Here is a 25,481-nt window from a genome sequence, read left to right on the forward strand (position 1 = left end):
AGTAGAGAGCAGTAGTAACATGGAGTATATCTCTCTGAGCCACGTTTGAGCCTTTAGAACATAGATCTTTAGCTCATACCTCTACTATACACATGTTTACACATATGTATTTAGAGCATACATAAACGTGGCGATATAGGTTAAATGTTTATAGTCTATGGTGGACTAACAGTGTTTTGCAATTCGTAGTTTAGTAATCTTTTGATGGCAGTGTTTCGAGTTGCGTGGTGCCAACGTCACTGCAAACATGAGTGGTAAATCACGTAAAGTGAAAAATCCATTATTATCAGCTGCTGGTGAAGGCTTTCCGTTTGAAAATTACACCGAAAATGCATTTTTGATGCCAGTTACGCCTGCTACACCTGCGGTACTCCGCGATGGTGAGTCTGTTATTGAAACACCTGGGTGGGGCTCTCACAGATTCATATTTTCCTAATCTTGACATGTGATAAAATGTATGAATGATATTTATCACAAAACTAATCATCATTATGTATGTTTTCTTGTTTTTTTGTTTCATTTATTTTCAGGTATCATTCGCATCTCGGCAAACATCTGTGCATGCATAATGTTTGTTACAAGCTGAATGTCAGTTTATTTCTTACTAGATTAGAAATTGTTTTCCAACCTAGATACTTTATTTACTGTACTCAATGCTTGTACGTATGTTGCACAATAAGTATAACTGTTTATTGAATTCTAATGATTTTGAAATTTATATCAGTTTTGACCTTGTATGTATTTGTATGTAATTGTAAAATAAACCAGTTTACCCTTCCTTTTCATTAATTGTGCAATACAATGCAATTCTATTATAACGTAAAGTTTGTAATAGATTTTGTACATTAAGTTTTCCACTGTTCCTTTTGTTGAAATTTGTTTAATTTACAATTACATTAAGTTGCAATTTATACTTTTATCATTAAAATTATAATGCTATAAATTTAAATTGAATTTGATTGTTCTTCAAATATTAAATAAAATCATTGTGTCTGTATATAGAATAAGGTAATATCAACATTTATTAACAACAACTTATGTACATTATTGTAGATATAATTAACAAAAATGTATTCTAATCTAATGTTAGTTTGCAATATTAACTTATATAATAGCAAGAATGAATACAAACTACATCATACTACGATGTATATTTTAGTACTGATAAAGAATTAGAAAGTAGTCCTTTCTGACTGCGTAGGTGGTCTTGATCCATATCGTTGTGTATAAGGCAAGTCATGACTTTTCCTTTTTCGAATGCAATATATAATTAAGACAGTGATCGCAATAATGAATAACAAAGCTATCAATGCTCCTACTGTAATAGCTGCAATCTCAGCTTCTGATAAGTTGTTCCATGCTGAAAAGATTGGTCGTATTTGTTTTATTATGAAAGATACAAATTCTTCATTTCTCCATAGCTATATTATCATGTTTCTTAGAAAGTAATACAAATTCAGAAATATGTTTCTGATATGGGTGCTATAGAGTGTTGCATATTTTGTTCAAAGTTCATATTTATTTATGAAACAAGAAGTTATATCAATAAATGTAACAGCAATGATGCAATAATTACCTGTGACATCTATTGTTATAGTGCTGTAATTATCTAATAAATCTATTGCCGTAATTTTAACTGTCTTATCACAACACGTAGCAGAATAATAGAATGTTACAGGGCTTCTTGTGCCGCTAATAAATTCTGTACGTGGGTAAACATTGTTCAGTGACGGTATCACACGTTTCAAACCTGTATAAAATATTTAACATTTTTCTTTGTAAAATTCAGAAAATTCAGTATAAATAAGATAATTTTTGTTCTGAATACCAGTAAATTTGTACTTCATAAATTAACCATTGGAATATTAGAATATTTAGATTAGAGTTTAGAAGTTAGAGTATAAACACAGAAAATTATTAATAACACTGAGTAGAAAAAAACTATTTAGAAACTTTAATAAGTGCGACGTATTTAAAAATAATGTTTAGAATTAACTTAATGCGATTAGACCAGCAAGTATAATTTATTGCTAATTTCGTTTGTAATGGAAAAGAAGGAAAAAATATCGTTCGTTCTCAGATAAAGCATTGTGTGAAATTCAATTAATACCTGAGTCGTAATCTTGAATTGTAATGTCGACGCTCCAACGGGATTTATAGCATCGGTCTTTTACCAATTTTCCAGCGCAGTTATTATTGAAAGAATATTCAGTAGTTGGTTTTACATCATCGGTTAGCTAGATATTGTGACGTAACGTAATCAAATTTATAATAAAATGTTATCATCAAATTATCGTATTAATAGAAAACGTTATTTGATAAAAATGTATGTTATTGATAATAGCAGAGATATTAATATTTTCATTCGTAAACTCTTCATCAAAAACATTTTATAAATGAAGTTATATATATAGAGAAATACATTTTATAATGTTAATAGTTAAAATTAAAATTATTTAGCATTATTTTATGAAATCTTATTAAACCACAAAGAATATTTTAAGTTGCTACATAGTCTGTATTTTTATACAATATACATTTGCAAATATATTTGCACGACTTTTATTAATGATTTAATAAGCGGGTCTATCGCAAAATTTGAAATATTCAAGATTTTGTATGCTTTAATAAATTACCAAATGAACATTTTAAATTTTAAGGATTTATTTGATAGTGTTTTGTTTGGAAGATATATATTGTCATAATTAATCATTTTTGTGATTAACTTTTTCCAATGATTACCTTTGAAAGTGATCCTTTTACGTATAAATATACAGATTTTTCCTTTATTTCGGTACCCAAGATAAGCAACGTGACAGTATTAGCTGTATCCGGTGCAGCATTATCAGGTACAATCAAATCTACCGCTACGTTGCTCATCTGTCCGGGATATATCCATGTGCTAAAATATAAATAATTAGTAAATAATGAATAGGTTATCATATCGCGTAACGAAAATCCACATGGTGCTAATAACTGGGATGGTATTAAAATTATTCAACAACCAAGCAAAAGTTTTGTTCATTTATACAGTAATGATATTCGCTTAAGTTATTGCATTTTTTCACTAACATCTATAAGTCTATTTGAAATGCATAAAAAAATGTATACAATCTTTTGAAATTGTTTCTATGTAATTAATATTATATGATATTCTTATATGATAGTTTAAATATTTTTATTTGACTTTTGTTATTATCTCATATAATCTAATTATATAATTGATCATACGATGATATTAATTAATGTTATGAGTTGAAATGAAATTCATTTTTCATGATCAAGCAGGAACAGATCAATGAGATTGACGTATGAAGAAAGGATCATACGTATGGATGACGTGTACTTGATAATTACGCATGTATATAAAATAAAACGTTCATTACTTGGATATTAGCAGCAGACAACCTTATTCATTGTATGTCATTAACTTATAAAAGTTAAGTAAAAGAAATAGATTAGTCTCGACTTATCATACAACAATGGTTAAAAAATAAAATAAAAGGGAGACAGATAACTTAAAATATAATTAATCGTTAAAGGCTATCATGGGTGAAATTCGAGTATAAACATAATATAACTTACTAGGCTGGTTGAATGTTGTACAATCTGAAAGGAGTGCTCTTTACTCTGAATACATATCTGACAGGCAAAATACAACTGTTCATCACATCAAATACTATTCTGTGTATCGTTCCTGGTGTAACAAGCAGATTGCTATTTCTGTTTACTTCTATAAGCATTGTTTTCTCCTCGATAATATTTTCATTAGCATAGTTTGCCAATTCCTCGGATAGTTCACGATTATCTAAAGTTTCTATCATCCTCATAGATGTATCAACATTTTTTTGTATTGGTGTTCTGATATCAACGTCGAGGTTATCGATTACTCCAATAGAAGATTTTTTATCAGACTTATCCCATTCCTGAATTAATGATGTGTTATGTTTTACCATGTAAAAGTAAGAATTGCAAGTGAAATAAAATAAAATTAATTTCTTTCTGTTGACAATATGAGGGAAGTAATTATGTGTCGCTAATTTTTTTGTTTTATTTTGAATATTGTTCATTTACGATTAGTGAATGTAAATTTGACACCTAATTGAATCGATTCTAAACTACGTAATTACCTCGTTGTATCATAATTGGGAATAATATTATTCATTTACTTATTATTAATGAGAACTTTATTTTCTTTACCTCTATTGGAATCATTCTTTCAACAAATTTCTCATTCGAAGAATTTGAAGTAACAGTTAAATTTTTATCAATATTTACGATAGTAACATACTCATACAAATTAAGCAGCATGCTTTCAGTACTAGAAGTAATCATCGACAAATCGTATTCTGTTGAAATTTCTTTCCTTATTTGCTTATTTTCATCTCGATCTTGAATAACATATTTTAGTGATCTTTCTCGTGTTATCTTTTTATTCCCCGCTAATTTGTAATTACTTGTAGCATTCAAATTTTGTTGTTCAACCACGGTTATATCAGAATTAATCGGCTGGAAAGATGTATTGCAGGTTGGTGATGTTTCAATACAATTTCTAGTTTCAAATATATTCACAGAATAGTGGCATATTTAGTATACGTTACCATTATTTCATCATTAAATGTCTCCTTTTCATCTCGTGATATATCTGCTTCTTTTTTAATGTTTGAACGATCATATCTATTCGCTTCATCGTTGATGTTTCCTGTAAGAAAGTAACTTTGATTTTATTATAGGGTGGTATAAAAGAATTCGAGTATGTTTCTCAGTAGAAATTTATATAGGAATCTGAATTAACAAACAGATACGAATTTCGTCTATTTAGAAGATCGAAACGGAAATATCTGTTTACATTTTAAGTAATTCTCTTTCGTAATAATGTATGGATTTGAAAAGAGTTTAAATATTTTGAAAAAGTCAAGATCTAATATTTAATATTATAACTAACATCTATGAAATACTCATTGGAAGTAACTTTGAATTGTTTGCTTTCTGTCTAATATTAAAAGATGATATACTTCTCCTTTTTATTTAGATTACATTAACTTGTTCAAGGTAAATGCACAGATTAAAATTTGTGTATGATTATTATGATTTAATTGTTTTCAATGAGATATTGAATGCCTATATTTCAGTTCTGTGTAATTTTCGCAATCTAAACGAAAACAAACGATATGACGAGCATGTGTGTATTTATCACATTTGTTCGAAAACGTTGCATCTTTGGTACGTTAATTACAATATCTATAACATTATCTCCTAGCTAAATAGCAATGAACTAACGTATGTAAATTCTTCAGCTGATATCAATATTTTCTTCAAATTATTGTCGTCGATATCTTCTACCATTGAGAAACTTAAATAAATACGTGTGTGCATTAACGTAATATGTATTGATTAGAATTGTTCGAGAGATAGTAGAATCGAATTCGTTAGAAAAACATTTTTCAATTGTGTAATATCGTGCGCAATATTTGAATATTACTAACTTTAATTATATTTCATTTCAAATTCGTAACATTCAAAGTCAAGTATCTTTAAACTTATTTCCTTTTAACTTGTATATAACTATATACTTCGAATTAAAAGATTGGTCGATATACAAGCTAAGAATTCCTCTCGAAACCTATGCAAATTCTTCGGACAATTTTGCCAAGATAATAGACAGTATGTACTTAAAAACTTGAAAAATAGTTACTACTACAAGTAACTAGAAGCTAATACAAGCTTCCAGTTTAATTATCATCACTAAAAATAAGTATTCTTCTTGCAGTTATATGTCCAATGTCTGAATCACGGCGTAAACGACAATTGTTTTTAGCAAATCACGTTCCCGTAATAATTCGAACTTACGACTTGCGGTTTGTTTCTGCAGAAGCTATGAATTGAAACTTAGCATTATTTCAATTTATAGCTCCTATCTCACTAGTTATTTCGAACGTATATTTACGAAAATTTATATCTTTTGTGGAATCAACTTAAAAAATAGAATTTCAATACAGACTTGTTCCATCTTTTAAGTATTATAACGGATACCGTACTGTGTACTTATGTTTTGTATATCTTTTGGCATTATGTAATACATTCTTTTTATTCTGTATTTGTAACTTTCAGTTTGCCATACATGCATAATCATTCGTAGTCTAATAATCAAATTTACATATGAAATAGTTTATTCAATACAACATTTCTTCCTTTTGAAAGAGGCTCAATCAGAGATAAAAAAAAGCCAGGTGTCGTGCAATAAGATTTAAAACCGTCAACACATTCATCGTCAGTATCGTCGGTGAGATGAGACTGAATAAGACGACGATACATCAGACACGAACGTGTTGATAGCACTGATATATCAAGCGAGCACGTAACGCGTACGAAATCAGAAACAAAGCACATAGTCAAGGTACAACCAATTTGGTAATAATAGAACAGCACATTTGCAAATGGGTTAATTACGAATGCAGCCTGTTTCACAGAAATCCTGTTTTGTGCGTTCCCACACGTGTACTTAATTTTTTCATTGTATCTGTTCGATTTCGATGATTCATAAAGAAGAAATAAAAAGTAGGAGAAGGAATTGGCGAATCTTGATCTTCTCTTCCTGCATCTCGCGTGCGTCAGCTAAACGCGCAAGCTGGCTGATCAAAGGGCAGCTCGCCGTCGCGTATTGCACAACTTTTCGTGTATCTCTGAGCCAGAAAACAACGTTTCGGTTGGCAGTTGTCAGATGTGCGGCGCGTCGTTAGCAAGTCTCTTCAACGCGTTACGACGTGGTGGCAAATACGAACGCGACGGCGTTTGCCGACAGTTCGCGATATAAGTTTACGTTAGTTAGACCATCGGGGCCGATCTGTCGGATGTATGTGGTCTTTGGAATCTGTTAAATTTCAAACGATCGCCACGTTTACGTTATTGTCGATTGATCGTCGTTTCATAAGGTTGCCTAGGTAAGCTCTCGATATCTTGGTAATTGAGAATTTTAATCCTTTACACTCGGAATGCCGGTTATTCTGATGCGACTTTTTCTGTGTCGTAAATGCGGATCTGGTAAACTTAGCCATTTCACACAATTATTAGGCACGAACTTTGTATTTAGGAATATTTTCTTTTCCATTCAGAAGTATTGTCACGTAATTGATTCAGATGCATGTCAAAGGCGTTTAGAAAGAGCTAAAAAATCAAATTTGGAAGTGATAAGAACTCTATCAGCGAATATCTTAATTCTTTCAGCATCGAAGTGGAACATTTTAATTTATTCTTTTAAATAGAATTTCTGGTTTGAAATTCTTTCGCAACCACTCTTTCGAGTAATCATCCGAGCAATTGTTTCGAAATGTGTCAAACTTTATAAATTATGAAATGTAAATTATATTTTAACGCACAGTTATATATAATATATAAATGAAGTAATCGTACATTTTTCATATGAATTTGGTATTTAATTGCCGTGGTAATTAAGAAAGATGTTAAAATTCTTCCCAAGTGCAAACGGTTCATTGCAACCGGATTGTTGTATCACAACGATAAGACAATAACCTAGTTGAATCATCGTCAGGGAACACCTCGGTGGTATTCGAACGTAACAAGTGCACTTGTAACAAGTGTTCTAGCTGCATGTTATGCAACAACAATGATTTTAGTATAACATCCTTGACAGTGATAGTAATAATGATTATATCTACTTAGTATCGCTTTTTTCGTTCGTGTCTATACGATGCTATATATATCGATGTTGAATATGCGATCATCTTTACATAGACGGCTGGAGATTTGGAGACACGTGTTAAATACATAAATTATTTTATTGTATTCGTATCGATGTTTTCCATATATTGAGATAATTTTATGCACGCTGTTCGCAAAAAGTAACGCGTAATTTGTATTCAGCTTTCTAAATTTAAATACTACTATTTTTATTTATTTTATTTAAGGTCGAGCCAATCATTTTTTTAATGGCCATTTAAATTTAATATCTGTTTAAAAGATATGTTTTTATGCACCGAACGTTTCTGGTTGTTTGGGTATATTCGTAACGATACTTTCTTAATAAAAATTTTCCATTTATGGGCACGATATCGTTGGATGCTTATCTGCGGGTAGAGAGATTCGAATATAGTAAGCATTTTGGAATATCATGGAAATAGATTTTTCACCCAGTTGTTTATACAACATCGTATCAGTGTTGTTATATCTATTCCATCATACGTTTATATCATACTTCAATCATTTTACTCGTTTTTAATCGTGACATTGAAAAAAGAGGGATGTTCGTTAACGACTTAATTCTAAATATATAAATGTTTTACAAATATGCTTTTTAGATGGCATTTCGTCACAAATATCGTTTAATTATATTTTGAAACAAAGATTTCGTGTGAATTACATGATTTTGTGCAAACAAATGTTTTGTATTTAAATCTCTTATACATGTTTACATTACCAGTCTTTGTAATTAACAATTGATTTAAAATCATACGTGTGGTGTTGCTATTAATTCTGAAATTCTTATCGTTGTACAATTTAATGTATACTACTGTTTCCGTGATATTATATAACTTTCGAAATCTAAGTTCCTTTCACTCGTATGTAACAATTTCCTTTCTTATTATTTTCTTTATTAAGTCGCGCATCAATCACAAGTATGAAGTTCTCTTTTGATTTTCCCTCAACTGTACTTCATTTTATTTTATAAAAAGACTATAAACTTTTTAAATTTAATAAACGTATCAACCATATTTCTTAACTAAACACGTTCAAACATTATTTTCTTTAAAACGACGCCTTAAACAGAAAAAATATTGTACCTAAATTTACACATAGCAAACTTTCCCGGTCGATTTTCTCAACAATAGAGCCTTAAAGGAACAAAGTCTATTCTATATCTTCGATCTATTTTTCCACGTGGAATCATCCCTTCTCGATTATATCAACGAAGATCAAAGGGACACGCTGTATTTCGATAAACTAAAGATTCAAATTAAAAATTCTCACTCACCGTTCGATGATAGATTCGGCGAAAACAGTTTGTCTGCGTCATTCTCTTCCAGACCCTGCACGACAAAGCGATATTTTGAACCTTCCACCCCTACAAGTTTCATCCGCCACTCGCCAGGTGGCGCATTCCGTGTGTCAATTCTCACTCCGTCCGGATCTCCCTTATGCGTCCAAGATATTGCTGTTACGTCCGTTGACACTGTTGCGTCTGTTAATTAGAATATACAAAGTACGTGCACATAGCGATCTGTTTCGCGAGTATTTTCCATCTTTGGCTGTATTCGCGAGAAAGACGTTCCTCGAGTATGCGAATAATATTTCGGGATGATTTCGAGCGATCTAACAGCTTGACGAGAAATCGACGATAAACACGCGCGGAATAATAATCGCTGGATTCGTGTGGCGATAATATGACGATTATGGGTGCGAAACGAGGAGAATCGTTCGCTGTAACGTAGCGAATGCGGCCGGAATTCTCCGAGACGACTATGCGGTCGATACGATGAACAGTAGGCTGGTTGAAAGTGTTCGTGAACGAGGAAAAGCCAAGGGAAAAGACAGTGGTGTTTCGTTCGATTGAAAATCACTCGTTAAGGTGGTTTCTAAGCGAATACGTACATAGGTGACTACATAGGAACGATCGTTTTACTCGCAGAAGATTCGTGTTATTTTTGCTCTGTGTGGGAAAGTGTTTTAGGGTTAGCGTAAATGGCTTGACAGCATTGGCGAGTTAATTCCAAGCGTAAATGGAAATTTGTACGAATATCGGGAATAAGTTTGTTGTGGAAGAGAAACCAAGGTAGAAGCTTTGTTCGATCTGAGATCATCTAAGTGACTACGTGGATAGATCGATCGTCTTATTTGCAGGAAATTCGTGTTATTTTTCCACTGTGCGGAGCAGCGTTTTAGGGTGAACATAGTTGGCTCGTCAGTGTTGCGGGTTAATTCTTAATCTATGGAAATTCGTACGAATATTGTTAGTTTTATTGTGGAAGAAACACCAAAGATATTGGGAGCAAAACAGTGGCATTTCCTTTGATTTGAGACTATCCCTTTCAAGGCAATTCTAGGTGAGTAGGTGAATCGGTCGTTTTACCTACGAAAGATTTGTCAGCGTTAAAAATTGGACAGTGTTTGCGAGTTAATGGTGCATAGGGGTGCGTGGAAATTTGTGCTATATTGGTTAGGTTTATCGTGTTTGTAACAGAGTTGAGAATTTGATACGAAGCTAGTGAAGGAAAGAAAAAAGAGATATCACAATCTAAGATTAGTAATTTAAAGGAAAAATAGTTGGTGTTTGTGGTCTTCGTTAATACGTTAACACAGTGATGGGTACTTTTTGAACATAGATCTATAGCGATATAAATCGTTATCTTGCCATAAACGGAAACGTAGATGATGTAAAATGACAATTTGTTGTGTATATGTCAAAGAAAACTGTACCCACGCTAAAGTGACCGATATCTTTTTTAGTACAAGTGTGTTGTTCATCAGTTACACTTTTGCCGATACGACTTTGATAAGTATTTGTTATTAATTCGTGCAGTTTTTCTCATTTACATAAAACGAACGTGTTAAATGAAATCTTATGTTTCGCGTGTAATAAATATGCGTACAGGATAAATAACACGGCACATTAAACATGGACATGAAAATTGCCGAGTGCTATTAATTCACCTGCTAATCTACGTACTAAGGATCGAAGATTATTTTTAGTTTATAATGCATAACTAAATTGGCCGTGTAGTATTAAAACACGTGGCTCGAGCTGCTATTGCGTCGACGTAAACGGATTTACGTTTGATGAACTGGTTAATTTGCTGTTAATTCGATTTATCGAATTGATTTCGACCTGCTGCTTCTCTAAAATTTGATCAAGCGTTTAAGACAAACTTACCCATGGGTATTTGAAGCAGTGCGTTCGAAACATTTCCATCGATGTCTACGATGATTCGATGAATTGTACTGTTCACTAAGAAATTCATTTGCGTTTGTCCGTTCAAATTATATTTTTCTGTTATTTTTATCTGTAAAAAAATATTTAAGAAACACTTGTTATATTGTTAAATATATTTAAATATATGTAACTGTATATTCTGCTCAGACATTGACAGTAATAAATATGTACAAAAAAATGTTCATTAAATTATTTTATAATTTAAAATAAAACAAAAATTCATATAACATTTTTCCAAGACAACGGTATTTATATAATATCACTAATTAATGTCCCTGCTATAGAATATTCCTTTTCTTGTTGTTACGGAGAATTAGATATATAGATGTAGTTATTCTGTTGTTTATTTAATTAATTTTAAGACATAACCCGAGATCTATAAAATATTCATGTGATTCGGATATTCTGTACGAAGGATTAGTTCTAATTTTCGTTGTTCAAAATACGCCTGGTCTGAATTTCACGTTTCTCCCGTAACATATACATTTCGTGAATAAATTTAAAGTAATAGAAATAATAATTACGCCAACAGGATCGATGACCCTGCTCCGATCGTTTTTATTTCTCTCGTTATTTTTCACGTTTGGTTGGAACTCCTCTCTGTCTGCGTAATTCGAGGCAGTTCCTGTTTCAGTGGTGTTACAATTTAGGTCAAGGTAAATCTAAAAGCATAAAGAAGACGATGAGTGCTATTTAAACGGCAGCGCTATTGTGGAAATTTTGTTGAACCGTACCTGACAATTTTTGACGATGTTATTCAAATTTCGTGTATCCGTCGATTCTGTTTTTAATAGTAATTGCGAATGATCTTTTGGTCGAGGTTGATCTAAAATATTTCAGCATGCAAGTTACTTTCTCATAGGTTTGTTCCTATTTAATGAATTTTATTGAAGCTTAGTTGAAGCTGCGTCGAAAGTAGACAACTAAGCTGATTAGTTTGCTATACAATTAATTACTAATTACATAAAAACTATGATAGTATAAATGTCAATAGATTGGGGTTAGGTTAAAAATTAAATCCATAAAGCATGACCGTTTTACAGTTTTCACATGTTGTTTTGAAATTATAATTACTTTTTGCATGTTAATGTATCTTACCTAACATATTTACGTCGTCAGTCCAAAAGACATTGATATATTGTTTATTAACTCCGTCCTTGTTGTATCTATCAATGCAGTACCTTTATGATAAATTTTATTTTATTATTTACTATCTTAAATACATGATAAACAATGTTATTTAACATTTAATATTGTACATATTAGAATTTTCTTGTAATCATCAAGTGCACGTAACGTACGACTTAAGATCTAATTTCTACGTTTTTTATAAGAAATGTGCTTCAAATTTTTTGACAATTCCACCAAATGTCCAAATTGGACAAATTGTGAATTTCAATAAATAAAAAAAAAAAAATTTTTTTTGAAATTGCCTTTAGAAATATGTTAATATACCGCGCAAGTTTAAAGTCACTTTTACTGATATGCGAGCGTACAGCATTTCGCAACAATGTGCGTTTTTAGTTACTTCAAATAGGTCGAATACATAAAATTCATTAGATATATGTAAATTTTTGTAGTTCACTGCATTAGATATTTATTCAGTAGTTTTATTAGGTTCTTGGACAAGTTACGAATTGTCGGCTATTTGTCATTAAGATAAGTCGAATATTTCAGTACAAGTTGGTTGCGTTATCACTAAAATAGTTATACGAATGATTTTTGTGAAATTTTTCTACATTTCCTCTTTATTTTATATCCCATTCATAATTATTGTTATGTCGCGCAAGACATTGCACTTCATCCCGCGCTGCTTGGCAGCCAACGGTATACGAGCCGTCCTTTGAACCCTCAATAAGCTCAAGGACCCACCATAAACTTGAACTTCTAAAGTCATTGTTCGCACATATACCTGACGTTAAGCTATTTGCCCGGAAAGACTTTCTAAACCCAGAAGTGTTTTCGGCCGGCTTTTAGAAAGGTCCTTGGGTTTAGTACGCGCTCTTAAGAATTACGGTAAAAGCGGAGATCTACCTAACGGAAAATTCGAGTTTTCCCATAAACAGAGACTTCAATTAGTAACATTGGTAGGAGGTTCCGTTCCCCCTCAGCACTTATTAATATCGACTAACCAATGGACATAACAGATCATTGCCCTCACCTTACTGATGAAAAGTGTGAGCAACGAATCCGTTTTCTTCGCTCAAAAACCACACCCACACCGAGCTTTCCTCCGTAATTGCACGAGAGCAAAGAGTGAGTCTACTTCATACAGTCAAAATCTGGTCATTCGGTTGAGTTAAAGTCGGGTGGTCTGTTCAGTCGCCATTTCTATTACAACATGAGGGCCTTCATCTCTAACTCTCGTCTACGTCCTTTATATCGTACGTAATAGTGTAAATCAGTGGTGTGATAAAATTGGAAATATTCATTTTTATAACCCAGTTAATCGCGGTGTTATACTACAACAACCACCCTTATTATCCTAACCGAAATAAGGGGGGTTAAACTATTCGTGGTATCAATTATTACAATCGTAACGGGAATTTACGACTCTCGTTGGCGTGTTTTCTAGCGACCGTATCTCCCCGCGATAGCTCGAATTTATATTTATGAAGAGTGATTACTTTGAATACTTAGGTCTCCTCTTGAAGATATGAAATATGTTAAAGATTTCACTGTTCAAGGAAATTCAGAAAATATACAAATGCAAGAAAATTGATGTATGGATTTAAAAATACTCATGAATTGCCTTATGAGCATCAAAGAATTCATTCATCACGTCCCAATTAATGATTCTTTGATCCTCGATGATTCCGTGCAAGAAAATTCCAAAGATCAATTCTTAATAGATCCTCGCGATCACCTCACCTGGAACACGCGTCCGTAGAGGAAACTAAAATTCCATCATCACCGTTATTTTCTAATTGTTTAAAAACTTCCGTATCCACTGAACGCTGTATTGTACGAATCCAATGAGGTGCCTGTGGAGCTTTCGAATCTAACGATTGTCTGAAAAGCGTCCAGTTTTTTCTCGAATCTCCATCGATATTTCCAATAGGATTCACAATCGACGTATCGTCGAAAACTATCGCGCATTTGATACACATCAAATAACAAACAAACAAGAACCAGAAACACGTTAACGCTGACATGATATCGTTCGATGTTTCGGGAACACTGTGGTCAGAAAACTCGTCGTAAAAATGTGGCAGTTACTTATAAAGTTGCGGGCGTAGCCGTTTACAAAAGGGTAAGGTGTCTTGTCAATTAGGTGGACGATAACGTGGTCGCAAAGTAAATGTAGGTGTAAACGCGGCATATTGCACAATCACAGGTGTTTGATGTGAACGCGTGTACAGGATGTGAGATCGGCTATAGAAATCGGTAATACGAGATCCGACAGGATGTCAGCACAATCGTACGCGTAAGAAAAGATACAGGCAATTATCTTTGCCATCGGGATTTACGTTCATTGTATCCTGTCCAATATTGACAGTTTGTGAATAATCCAGTCGAGGTATCAGCTTATTGGGGGATTCACGGTTAATATAGCAAAGAATGAGATTGTGGATGGCTTTAGAACTGTAACAGGTTATGATTGCTGAGCTACGTCGTTTCTACGTCATGTAAATAGAGAATTTTCAGGAACTTGGGTAATTTATATGGCGTTGCGTCAGATTTTAAGCATCGAGATTAAGCACGCAGGTTTTGCTTCGTAAGAAGACAGATTTAAACTTCAGATTTTATTAAAGATTAAAGATAGAGCAGGGTTGCCTGAGATGTTTGTTATTCTGTTCGGTATTAGCGCGAGGAATTTACAGCGATGAAAAGTTAAAAATTATGCGTTCCTTGAAAAAGCGAGGTAATAGGTTTGTATTAAGGGTATTTGTTGTGATTAAAAGGTTGATATAGCATGTATAATTTTTGTGCAATAATTATACTCGAGATATTATTGTTTTACATAAATAAGGAATTCATTTGTTAATTTATTCATACGTTAGATTTTATTAAATTTTCATGATTTACACGTATAATTCTGTCTAATAAGATAATATTAGATTCGTTGCTCTCTAACATGTATGTGAATAATTTGTTTTACATGAAATCCAAACGTATTTTAAGTAACAATTGTAGAAAAATATAATCCTACTCGTATCATTATCAATCTTATTACTCACCATAATTAATCTTGATTTATTTTAGAAAAGAAACACTTGCGAAGAAAATTATCTCTATATCATAAAACTGTTTTATACTTTCTAAAATATCGTCAAATTTTGTTTTCAGCTGTTGAACCGAACAACCTCGTAGGTCAGGAGCCGGCGAGTTTACAGAATTCAACGACATCGGCAACTGCAGCCGATGCGGATAGTGAATTCACGCCAATACCCTTGCATCCTGAAGAAAGCAAGAATCCACCAACGAGTCAGCCAACGAAACAAGGCTACCTCACCTCCATTCTTTCCTCTTTGCCGAATTTATCATTGTCATCGATTACCGGCGACAATTCGACATCTCAGGCGAATCAAGGAATCGAGAAAGCAATCGGTGTACAGAATACAAATCCTTATGTGCCTTCGCATGATCGTAACTCATTGAGGGATACGTCACCTCCTGTAGTCGCCAATTTTCACGATCCCCGACGCACGAATTTTGCAGGATCCGTCGAAGTTAATTCTGGAATTAGCGGAAGTTTGTCAGCCCCGCCACAACCGACGGTGCCACCTACGCTTCCTTCGTCAACAAATGGTAAATTTATTAGATTTTTTAGAAAGTTACGAATATTAGGGGTATCCAGGTAATTGGCTTAAATAAATAATATATAATACAATAATCCTTTTTCTTTCGTTTCAGGATCCATTTCATATCGGCTTGGCAATCAAAGACGTCTTAAATACGCACCGCCGCCTGATTTAACATCAAACGCGTCCAAACAATATTCCGCCCCGGTAACTCAGCTGTTAACCATATCGAATATCGCAACACCTAATATATTCAATCCAAACGAATCTATCGCGCCAGTTCCAAGTTACCAACCCGTTGAAACGTCGATTTCCACCAATTCACCGTCGTTACAACGTTCCACGCCGGAATATCTGTCACAGGCCAACTCTTTGCAAGAGTCTTTTAGGTCCAGTCCAGTGGCAGCAACAGTTCCTTACAGCTCTACCGGCACTTCGCGAAGTATAACGCCTCAAAATCAAAATTCGGGTTCCGAAACTGTTCCTGTCGTCGACAGACCAAACGTTCCTCTGTCGTCTGCCCGGACAATTCCTCTGCAAGTTCCGGATCCGATTACTCCACAGAATACTCCGGCCAACGTTTCTTACTACGCGTTTGACGCATACGCTGGTCAACGAGATTTCCCCCCGAAGACGGTCAACTTAGAAAAAGAACCGGTGGTAACGAAGAGTCAAACAGACTCGCCTTTGCCAGTTTTGAAGGATAGTACTGTGAGACCTAGCGCGGAGGCGAAACCTTCTGTAACCTTTGCGCCAGTGTCTGCGGTTCAAGTTTCGGAGAAGTTGGAACACTTGCTTGCCGAACGAAAGGAAGATTCACCAGATTTACCCACCGAGACGTCAACGAAAGTCGAGGAAAGTGAAAAACAGTGTGAAATCACTGAGAGTTTCGACGATGTAAATTTAACTAGTGCTGAGGACAAGTACGATTTACCGAAATCTGACGCGTTGAGTAATGCGTTTGTAAGACAGGAGGCTTCAGAGGCGATACAGCCAACGATACCTTCGCAGGAAGTGCACACAGATCTCGAAAAGTTCGATGCACCGCAGAGTCATGGTGTTCCATCGAACGTGCAACCCCCACAACAATATTATCAACCCCAGTCTTTCGCATCAAGTGGTGACTTCTTTGTGGGAAAGCTGCCAGACCAGAGGTTGAGTTCTTCTGTAGCGGTTGCTTCAGTCGCCAGCACATTCCCCGGTCCCTCAAACAATTTCGCACAATCTGCGAGCTCATTCTTCGCTACACCGAAGGAGGATACCAGCTCGTTTCCTACTTTCCAGTACAAAGAACATAGCACGAATGCCTCTGTAGACGTATTTTATTCAGGAAACGATTTGCAACAAGTGTCGTTTGGTAGTTCGATCGATTCCAGTTTCGCTAGTCCTTCGATACCCGCAGCTCAGTCGCCGTGGGACGGTAATCAAACTTCTCAGACTGTGATTGCAACATGTAACGCGTCTGCTCAACAACCGCAACAGCCTTTGTTTTACAATCCCGCACAATTTCAAGAATTACCGCAATACACACCTGCAAGCCACTTGTACGGGCCACCAGTGCAAAATATAACAACGAATCACGCTCAACACTATTTCAATAATTTCGCTGGACCAGCGCAAACGTACGATATAACGAGTGGAATTGGCATCGAATTTCCTACTACGCCTCCTGTGACGGCAACCGTACCTGAACCCACAGGTTCGGCTACGCTGAATCCAGTTCAGATGTCAGTTAACCCATTGGGTGGACGCGACAATATTGACGGTTTTCCTAATATTCAGAACTTGGTGAGACACGCAATTGTATTTATATGATATAATTTGTATTTTATAATAATTCCGTGAGATTATTTCCATCGCTATACTGCTATCTTTTTATGCACTTAATGAATGCCTACATTATACAAAAATATACAAAATATCCACAATAGAGTACTGTTTGTAATTTCTATTTAAGTTTTAGCTGTTCATATTAAGATATAGATCCGCAAGTCTATCCATAACCATTATCTAACTCATAAGAATAATATAGTCTTTTAATCCATGATCGTTCTATTAAGAGAATATTTTTTATTTATTCCATATTTTATGTATTCTATATTTTGCGATTAATTTTAGGTTGCTGACTCTATGGATAAACGCATGCAGTACAGAGAAGTGTACCACCATTGGTTTTATCGCAAGAAGGTGGAACACAAAGTGCTATGGCTTCCGTTCTCCATGCAAGACAGCTTGCGTTTAGAAGACGTTCACAACTCCAGCGAAATCACTCCTGAAACGACAGTTGCTACTGACGGAGGTCGTTACGACGTGGACATTTTACGTCGTCAGAGATCCCCTGTTTATTGGAATGGAGAATCGACGGAAGTGAGACGATGTTCTTGGTTCTTCAAAGGACCAACCGAGTCAAAATACGTTCCTTACGACGAAAGCATTGCTGCCAAACTCGAGGAAGAGTACAAACAAGCATGTCTGTCGAACAATTGGAACCGAAGGATCGACTTGAACAGCGGAGAATACATCATCTTTCACAGTGCCACAGTTCAGGCCCATTATTTGACAGCTACATCACCAGAATTGGCAGCTTCGTGGGGCAATAGCGCGGTAAATTATACATATTACTGTATCTTTTTCTTGTTGTGCTGTTTTTTTATTTAAACGTACCATTTTCTTTTTTTATTAGTATTCTGCTGTATCAATGTCTTATTAATGTGTTATGGAATGTATAGTATATGGAAAAATTAAACTGAGATCGAATATATTAATGCATTACAGTCTGTCGTTGGGTGTAGAAAAGTTAATTTTGAAAAGTAGATTAAAATTTAAAAGCAAGCAAAAAATTAATATTTATTTGATATCATAAAGGGTTACCATAAAAGAGTATTGCTTTTTAAAAAGCATTCGGAATTAATCAATTTTATTCTACATTGTTCTTTTTTTTTTTTTTGTTCACATGTATAATATTAATTCCCCATCGATTGTATACTTCTGTCTAATTAGAGATTAGGAAAATTCATGTATACGTCACAAGTTGTTCAAAGTCGATTTTCCCAAAAACGATGTCTCTAACGCAATTTTGTTATTATTGATTTTCCTTTGTCCGTTTGCACCATGAATTGTGAGACACCTTGTATTAGATAATTATTTCGCATGTATAAATATATATGCTAATTCTGATGTTTATTTTATACTGTTGTCTCATACATTTGTATTTTGGGTACAAAGATTAAAAGTATTATTTGATCTTCTAGTCAACTAAATGTACAAATATGTGCACATGAATTATAATGTGTCTTAAGTAGTATGCGTAGAATTTTCAATGTGCTTTAACATTTATGTTCTGTTTTGTTTTAATTATTATGTTTTATCTTTTTTGTGTGTGTAGGATCACGATATTTTATACTAAACACTTTAAATAGATGCTTATTTTTTGAATGCCACACTTTTCCAGTTTATACTAAATGCTTGACATTTAAGTATTTTGCTAAATATTTTCGAAATATTATTATGCTAATTTTAGAATAAAATTTAAATTTGAAATAAGTTAAAAGAAAAGATACATTTTAAATGAAGTTACATTTTATGGAAAATAGTTTGTGGTCAAATAAAAAAAAAAAACGACTTTATTCTGCAGGCTCTATAAATTAAGTATAACGCATAACTGGAAGATGACTACTTAATAAATTGCATACTTGGCGATTTAAATATATTTTAGGCTCTTTGAACTAAATCTTTGTTGCTGGAAGAGTTCGCTATAATTTCATCAGCATAGTAAACAATTTATAAAATAATCGTTGATTTTCTAGCTATCGTTCAGCCCAACATAAACTGTTATCTTTGCAGGCATGTCACGCATTCATTTTTATTCCGATTATTTTCTTTTTCATTACGCACGAATGGTTCTGTTGGAAATGTTGAATCGCAATTTGTCCAGGGCTCAGAGGACAGTGCATATTTACAGGGTGCTGGTAGTAGGCCTAAGGTGATAAAAAGAGGCCTTGACGAGTTCCACATCGAAGATGGCGAGCCTGAGAAAGTGGATCATCTTCTGTTCATCGTTCATGGCATTGGGAGCGTTTGTGACTTGAAATTCCGAACCGTGGAAGAAGTTGGTACGATCAGGATTATTTTTATAAATTTTCGCTATTCCTTTAAATATAAACTTATACTACTTCTAAAAATTCTACTTTCTTAGTGAGGAAATTCTGAACGACATGATAAATAAAAAGTAATATTGTGTTAAATTGTTAAATGTATGAAAAATAATTTTATACTTTTGCATGATAAACAAGTCCTAGTACTAAAGCTTCTGACGCAATTTACTTGATTTGCCATTTTCTCTTATTTTTTTCCAAGAAGCTTCTCGAATAATAAATAATAGAAATACATTGTAATAATTATTTGTATTGGTAATAAGTTCAATGTAATAACAATTTAATGGTGATACTAATAACTCGTGTTATGGATTTACAGTCGACGAATTTCGAAGTATTTCGCTGCAGTTAGTCCAGTCACATTATCGAACCGCCAGTGAACAGAGAATCGTGAATAGAATAGAAGTTTTACCAATCTCGTGGCACACGACACTTCATTCCGAGGATACTGGGATCGATAAAAAATTACAAGCGATCACTTTGGAGAGTATACCGAAATTACGACATTTCACCAATGACACGTTGCTCGACATACTTTTCTATACTAGTCCCGTATATTGTCAAACCATCACAGAGACGGTTGGAAATGAAATAAACAGATTAGCCGCTCTTTTCAAAAAACGTAACCCGGATTTCGATGGTGGAATATATCTGGGTGGCCATTCTTTAGGTAGTTTAATTTTATTTGATCTGCTGTGCCATCAGAACCCGCTGTCGGATGATACATCGTGCGATGACAGTGAAACTAACGAAGAGCAAGTATGTAAATCATGTTTACTCGATTTTAAAAGGCGAAATTAAATAAAAAAGAGAATTTAGAAAAACGATCGAACAAGTTTTTGATTAAAGAATGCGCGAAGAAATCTTTTTATTTATTTTCATTTTTATATTTTGAGAAATGATTAATTTCAGAGAAATCTTTCCTGTTAAAGTTGCCGATGGAAACCAATTTTCATACGTTGCTTGTATACCTATTACTCCACGCGTCCAGTCAGAATTAATTTTTCTAAATTCTTGCAACTTGATTTATTATAATTACATTACACTTTCATATAAACTGACAGTTCTGAAAATCTTACGGATCATTTTAAAAATTAGAATAGCACAGTTTTGGAAATAAATAGTGATATTTAAACTGTGTAAACTGCGAACGATAATTATTAAAAAGTTAATCATAAACTTTTATTATCACTCGATTTACTTTTAGTTTATAACGACAGTTTAATTCTGTTTGTTTCAGAATCGAGAAAATATCGATCCCTCTAAATTATCCGATCATGTAGCGAAACGACGTCTCAGTAAAAAGATAAGCTACGTAGTAGGTTCTGCCGGAACGGGTCAGCCTTATATACACTATACACAGTTACATTTTCACCCACGTGCCTTTTTCGCTCTCGGTAGTCCAATTGGTATGTTCGTGACAGTTCGTGGCATTGATATGCTCGGGGAAGACTTTGTATTACCAACGTGCCCCGCCTTTTTCAACATATTTCACCCGTTCGACCCAGTAGCTTATAGAGTCGAAGCACTCATTAATCCAGATGCTCCTAAATATCGACCAATGTTGATTCCCCATCATAAGGGACGTAAGAGAATGCATTTAGGTGAGTATTCATTTGAGACTTACAAAATCTATTTCGGATCAATTAAACAATTTTTACTTCATATTTCAAAAGAGATATTTTAGAGCATTCTAGTAACATATTATTTGTGGTATGGTTTTATTTACTTGTCGTGTCCTTATATGCAATAAAATTCATTCCAACGTTCTTTCAAGTATCTCTACATTTGTTTCCATTAAAAATTTAGTGTTTCCGTAAATTAATATAAAGTTAATTTATAGTTATGCATTTTCAAATTGTAATTTGAAGTAAATAGAGATTAGTACAAATTTACTAACATAAAACGAAACAGAATTCTTTATAATATTTTGTAAGAATTCCTTTTGAAGCATTTTCGCCCCTACTTATTGCAAAATATGTCATAGAAGTTTTAATGTGATAAACAATTTATAAATTGAAAATAGTATACGACCGGAGATAAAATTAGAGAAATAAAAAATACGTAAAAGATGTTGCTATAATTTGTGTATCTTGTAGAATTAAAGGAAACAATGGCACGAGTCGGCGCGGATCTGAAGCAGAGGCTACTGGATTCCGTAAGAAGTACATGGAATTCTGTCTATCAGTTGGCGGTGTTTCACAGATCAGATAATAACACACTCGAGCGTGAAATAGATAAAGTTATGGAAGAACAGTTGCAACAAACAGTTTCGGATCAACAAACTAACGACGACATCGATGTTGAGCTTAAAGTGGGCAACCTAAATGGTGGGCGAAGAATAGATTACGTCCTTCAAGAAGCTCCGTTCGAGTACATTAACGAGTACATTTTTGCATTGACAAGTCACGTCTGTTACTGGTTAGTAAAATTGTTCAAATCGTATTAGAAGTTATTGAAAAATCTTCTTGAAGGCTTCATGTAAAGCTTCGTATATATAAATAGGAAATTAATTATTACTTAAATTTTAATTACTATTACTTAGTTTTTTAAAGTTTAAAATAGTATGTGCTAATATTTTCATATGTTAATTTATATCTTTATGAACACGTCTAAAAGAGTAGAACTTAGGCAGAGATTTGCTTGACTCTCTAAATATTATAACGACTACTGTACTTTTTGTGTAACGCTATTATGTGTATTTTCTATGTTTTTGCACCTTTAAATTTCCCATTGATGTAAACGCACTCACACTCTTCCAATGAGTATTCTAGGTACTTTGTAGAAAATTCTTAATTAACTCGAAACGTTATATATTTCTGTCTAGGGAGTCTGAAGATACTATGCTGATGATTTTAAAGGAAATATATGGCTCCGTTGGCATTCAGACAGACGCACAACTTCCACAGCAAACGTTGTGCGTAGAACGGCTGTCCCCATCGCCAACCTTGTCGTCATCCTCTAAATGTGACGGGATACCGCCTATGGCACGTGTCATTGGAATGAATCCTACTACACCTATATCTGAGAAACCTGTTAGTCCACCGCCTAAAAGTGGATTTGTTAAAAAGTCATGATCAAAATGGAATCGCTAAGTTTCCTGGGAACAGTTCAAGATAACGAAAGGCAGAGCGATGTTCAGAATCATTTAATCGCTACCTATCAGGTTGATGCGGGCATTGTACCTGACGATAACGCTAGTTACAAATTTTACGATTACTAAGAATCAAATTTTCCTGTTTCCTGAGGAGATGTTATCAAATCTGTGCTATAACGTTGTAAAGTATTGTCCAAGTGGATTGTTCCTCCGTGTGTTCTCAAATACACCGTTTAGATTCGTCGACCTATGTGACAACGTTCAAATATCAAACGATTAATTAAAAGCATCGTGTATTAAGAAGCGATTTAAATGAATCATGATATTCATTCTAAGTCCTAGGCGAACCGTGAAAATTATACATATAGGATTGAAGCGTTGGTCTTAAGTTGATATACACGGTACGTTGTCGCACTCTAAAGATATTGTAATATTCATCGAAGGAATTCGAAGGATACTAACATAGGGCAAGCGAACGCAAGTGAGAGATTTGTAATGCAAAAAAAAAGGTTATATATAATATAAGGATTAATCGCATATTGTTTATTGTAAATATATGATTTATAAATGAATACAAGTTAAATAGATTATAAAGTTTTTCAAAATGTGCTTGCATTATGAGAATTTAACTCTACGTTCTCATTAATGTAAGAATTTTAATAAAATACCATATTCTTCTACTTGTTAGATTTATTATCGTCTCGCACCTTGCCCCTCCATACGTTTTTATTTCTTGTATGGTATGGCCACTTTTTCGTAATCTTTGTATTCGTTGTCAAGTTTCACTGTTTCATTTATTTAACATGTGCTTCAAGAAACGAGCGATTTTGTTACTACGTCTCATTTCGAAAAGATTTTTCACTCTTCATGTACGTCCCATTCGCAGTTTAGACAAACTTCTGTTAAAAACGAAAAAAATATTTACATCAAGCTTTATATCAATGCATAATGAAAGAAAAGAATGAAACGAGCCAATAAGATGCATTGAAACGTTGAAAAACGGGACTAAATAGTTTTATATTCTTGTTAGATTAATGTCAAGAACAAGTTGCTGGAATCAACATGAAGAATAGTTGTCGAAAAATAATGCTTTACGTGTCACGTCAGTAATTTCCAACTATCTCGTCATACTTGCTAACATCATCTTACGCCAATTCAACGATTCTCTACGTATTTCACTCTTTTAGAATTTTACTTTCGGTGTATTTGCATTCGTCATCAAGATCATTCCGCGAGACGAACCAGGCGCGTTCCTTGTCGCTTATTTTCGTCTTGTAGAAAAATTCCCTCATAGAATCGTTAATCTCCGGTCAGGTCTTCCATGTGCTTTGGAACGTTGCTACACGTCCCGCAGGATCATCGAATGGTGTTAGCTTATCGCGCGAGCAGTTTTTAGTTAGCCGACATAAAAAAAAGAGTGGTTCGGCACATGCACGGGTATCACGAAACGCTAATTAATTGCGATGCAAGCCCACAGGGTCTACGGGCTCTGCTTTGCATTTTGCGTGCAGTCCCTCGTAAAACTACATGGCTGTCAGCCCGGGCGAATTTCAAGATGATTTATCGTCTTGGCAAAACTAAGTTTTTCGCGATACTTCGCGGAGGTTCTGAAAGGCGCGGGCAATGCCTTTATACATGCAACTATACTCGGTGCTGTTGGTTTACGCGGCTCGACGTCGTTGATCGACTTGTGTTTTATGTTCCTTCCATCCAACTCTGGCCACTGCTCCAACATGTTCCCTCTTCTCGCCTCTCAAACGTCGTTCGCTGAGTTTCCCCGTTGGCTTTCACGCGAAATGCTTCTGCGTCGTTGAACTATTATATTATCGGTATTTATGCAGGATAATGACCACCTCCGGCGCTAACTTTGGTAGCACGGAAACTTATCACGTTGTAAATATACGTATGTATTTGAATGCGATGGAGTCGTGTAGATTGCACGTCGAATACAATTTTATGCGAGTCACGGTATTTCTATTACTTCGTGCGATCAATTCGAATGAAAAATGGAAAAGGAAGAACCGGTGACGATAAAATTCAACGAGATTAAGTTTCTTTTCTACCAGTTGGTGCCTTGTTATATTCAGCGTTTGAAAGCTCGCACGAGATCATTGATTCAACGTTCTGAGAGATTATAAGGGACATGTAATCCTGAACTGATCACGTTGTTCTTTTGTGTTGCATTATATTTTATGCTATACACACGTGCAATTTTTGAATGCAACGTTTTGATTAATTATATTCATTTGCTTAATAATTTGTACCAACAATGTGCCCTAATACTTACGTCATCTAATTACGTATAATGTGTACTGTTGTTTTATTTGTATTTTAAACGATCCATTTATGAACGTAACGCGTTATTTAAATAACGTGAAATCTGTTACTCGTGGAAATATGGAAAAGAACGTTATGACGAACGATTATCATATTAGCTTCCTGGCATATCGAAATGATCGAATTCAACATTATCTTTCGTTCGTGTGCGCTTGTTTACGATCGTGTTACAACGTAAAATTGTAATGCGCTACCGAATACAA

General features: G+C 34.2%; 2 protein-coding genes across 4 annotated transcripts; one reads left to right on the forward strand and one right to left on the reverse strand.

Annotated features, from left to right (window-relative positions):
* Positions 1-23,621, forward strand: LOC100643273 (SEC23-interacting protein). 3 transcript variants are annotated; one of them, XM_003393296.3, is made up of 9 exons: positions 1-380; positions 15,236-15,697; positions 15,803-17,478; positions 17,809-18,294; positions 19,625-19,802; positions 20,164-20,603; positions 21,085-21,448; positions 21,944-22,265; positions 22,672-23,621. In XM_003393296.3, exons 1-9 carry the CDS (start codon positions 248-250, stop codon positions 22,919-22,921), a joined length of 4,311 nt encoding a protein of 1,436 aa, XP_003393344.2. In that variant the 5' UTR covers positions 1-247; the 3' UTR covers positions 22,922-23,621. The 3 variants fall into 3 exon arrangements, with proteins under 3 accessions (XP_003393344.2, XP_012166426.2, XP_048265364.1); XM_012311036.2 differs by having other exon boundaries at positions 19,652-19,802; XM_048409407.1 differs by lacking the exon at positions 1-380 and adding an exon at positions 13,169-13,329.
* Positions 998-14,299, reverse strand: LOC105665993. The gene is made up of 13 exons (XM_012311023.3): positions 13,817-14,299; positions 12,044-12,126; positions 11,680-11,771; positions 11,470-11,607; positions 10,886-11,015; positions 8,990-9,196; positions 4,602-4,702; positions 4,201-4,509; positions 3,586-3,926; positions 2,743-2,902; positions 2,111-2,237; positions 1,577-1,750; positions 998-1,360 (listed from the first exon to the last, which is right to left on the reverse strand). Exons 1-13 carry the CDS (start codon positions 14,098-14,100, stop codon positions 1,173-1,175), a joined length of 2,334 nt encoding a protein of 777 aa, XP_012166413.2. The 5' UTR covers positions 14,101-14,299; the 3' UTR covers positions 998-1,172.
* Positions 23,622-25,481: the final 1,860 nt, after the last annotated feature.

Source organism: Bombus terrestris, chromosome 1 (assembly GCF_910591885.1).
Source record: "Bombus terrestris chromosome 1, iyBomTerr1.2, whole genome shotgun sequence".
Lineage (NCBI taxonomy): Eukaryota > Metazoa > Arthropoda > Insecta > Hymenoptera > Apidae > Bombus > Bombus terrestris.

What these genes read in the sequence shown, in the direction of transcription:
- LOC100643273 (XM_003393296.3), top strand. Translation starts at nt 248, where the DNA reads ATGAGTGGTAAATCACGTAAAGTGAAAAATCCATTATTATCAGCTGCT. An exon ending in GCTTCCTTCGTCAACAAATG is followed by an intron (nt 15,698 to 15,802) that starts GTAAATTTATTA and finishes CTTTCGTTTCAG; the next exon opens with GATCCATTTCATATCGGCTT. An exon ending in CTTCGTGGGGCAATAGCGCG is followed by an intron (nt 18,295 to 19,624) that starts GTAAATTATACA and finishes CAATTTGTCCAG; the next exon opens with GGCTCAGAGGACAGTGCATA.
- LOC105665993 (XM_012311023.3), bottom strand. Translation starts at nt 14,100, where the DNA reads ATGTCAGCGTTAACGTGTTTCTGGTTCTTGTTTGTTTGTTATTTGATG. An exon ending in ACTGCTTCAAATACCCATGG is followed by an intron (nt 9,197 to 10,885) that starts GTAAGTTTGTCT and finishes TCTAATTAACAG; the next exon opens with ACGCAACAGTGTCAACGGAC. An exon ending in AATTCAAGATTACGACTCAG is followed by an intron (nt 1,751 to 2,110) that starts GTATTAATTGAA and finishes TATTTTATACAG; the next exon opens with GTTTGAAACGTGTGATACCG.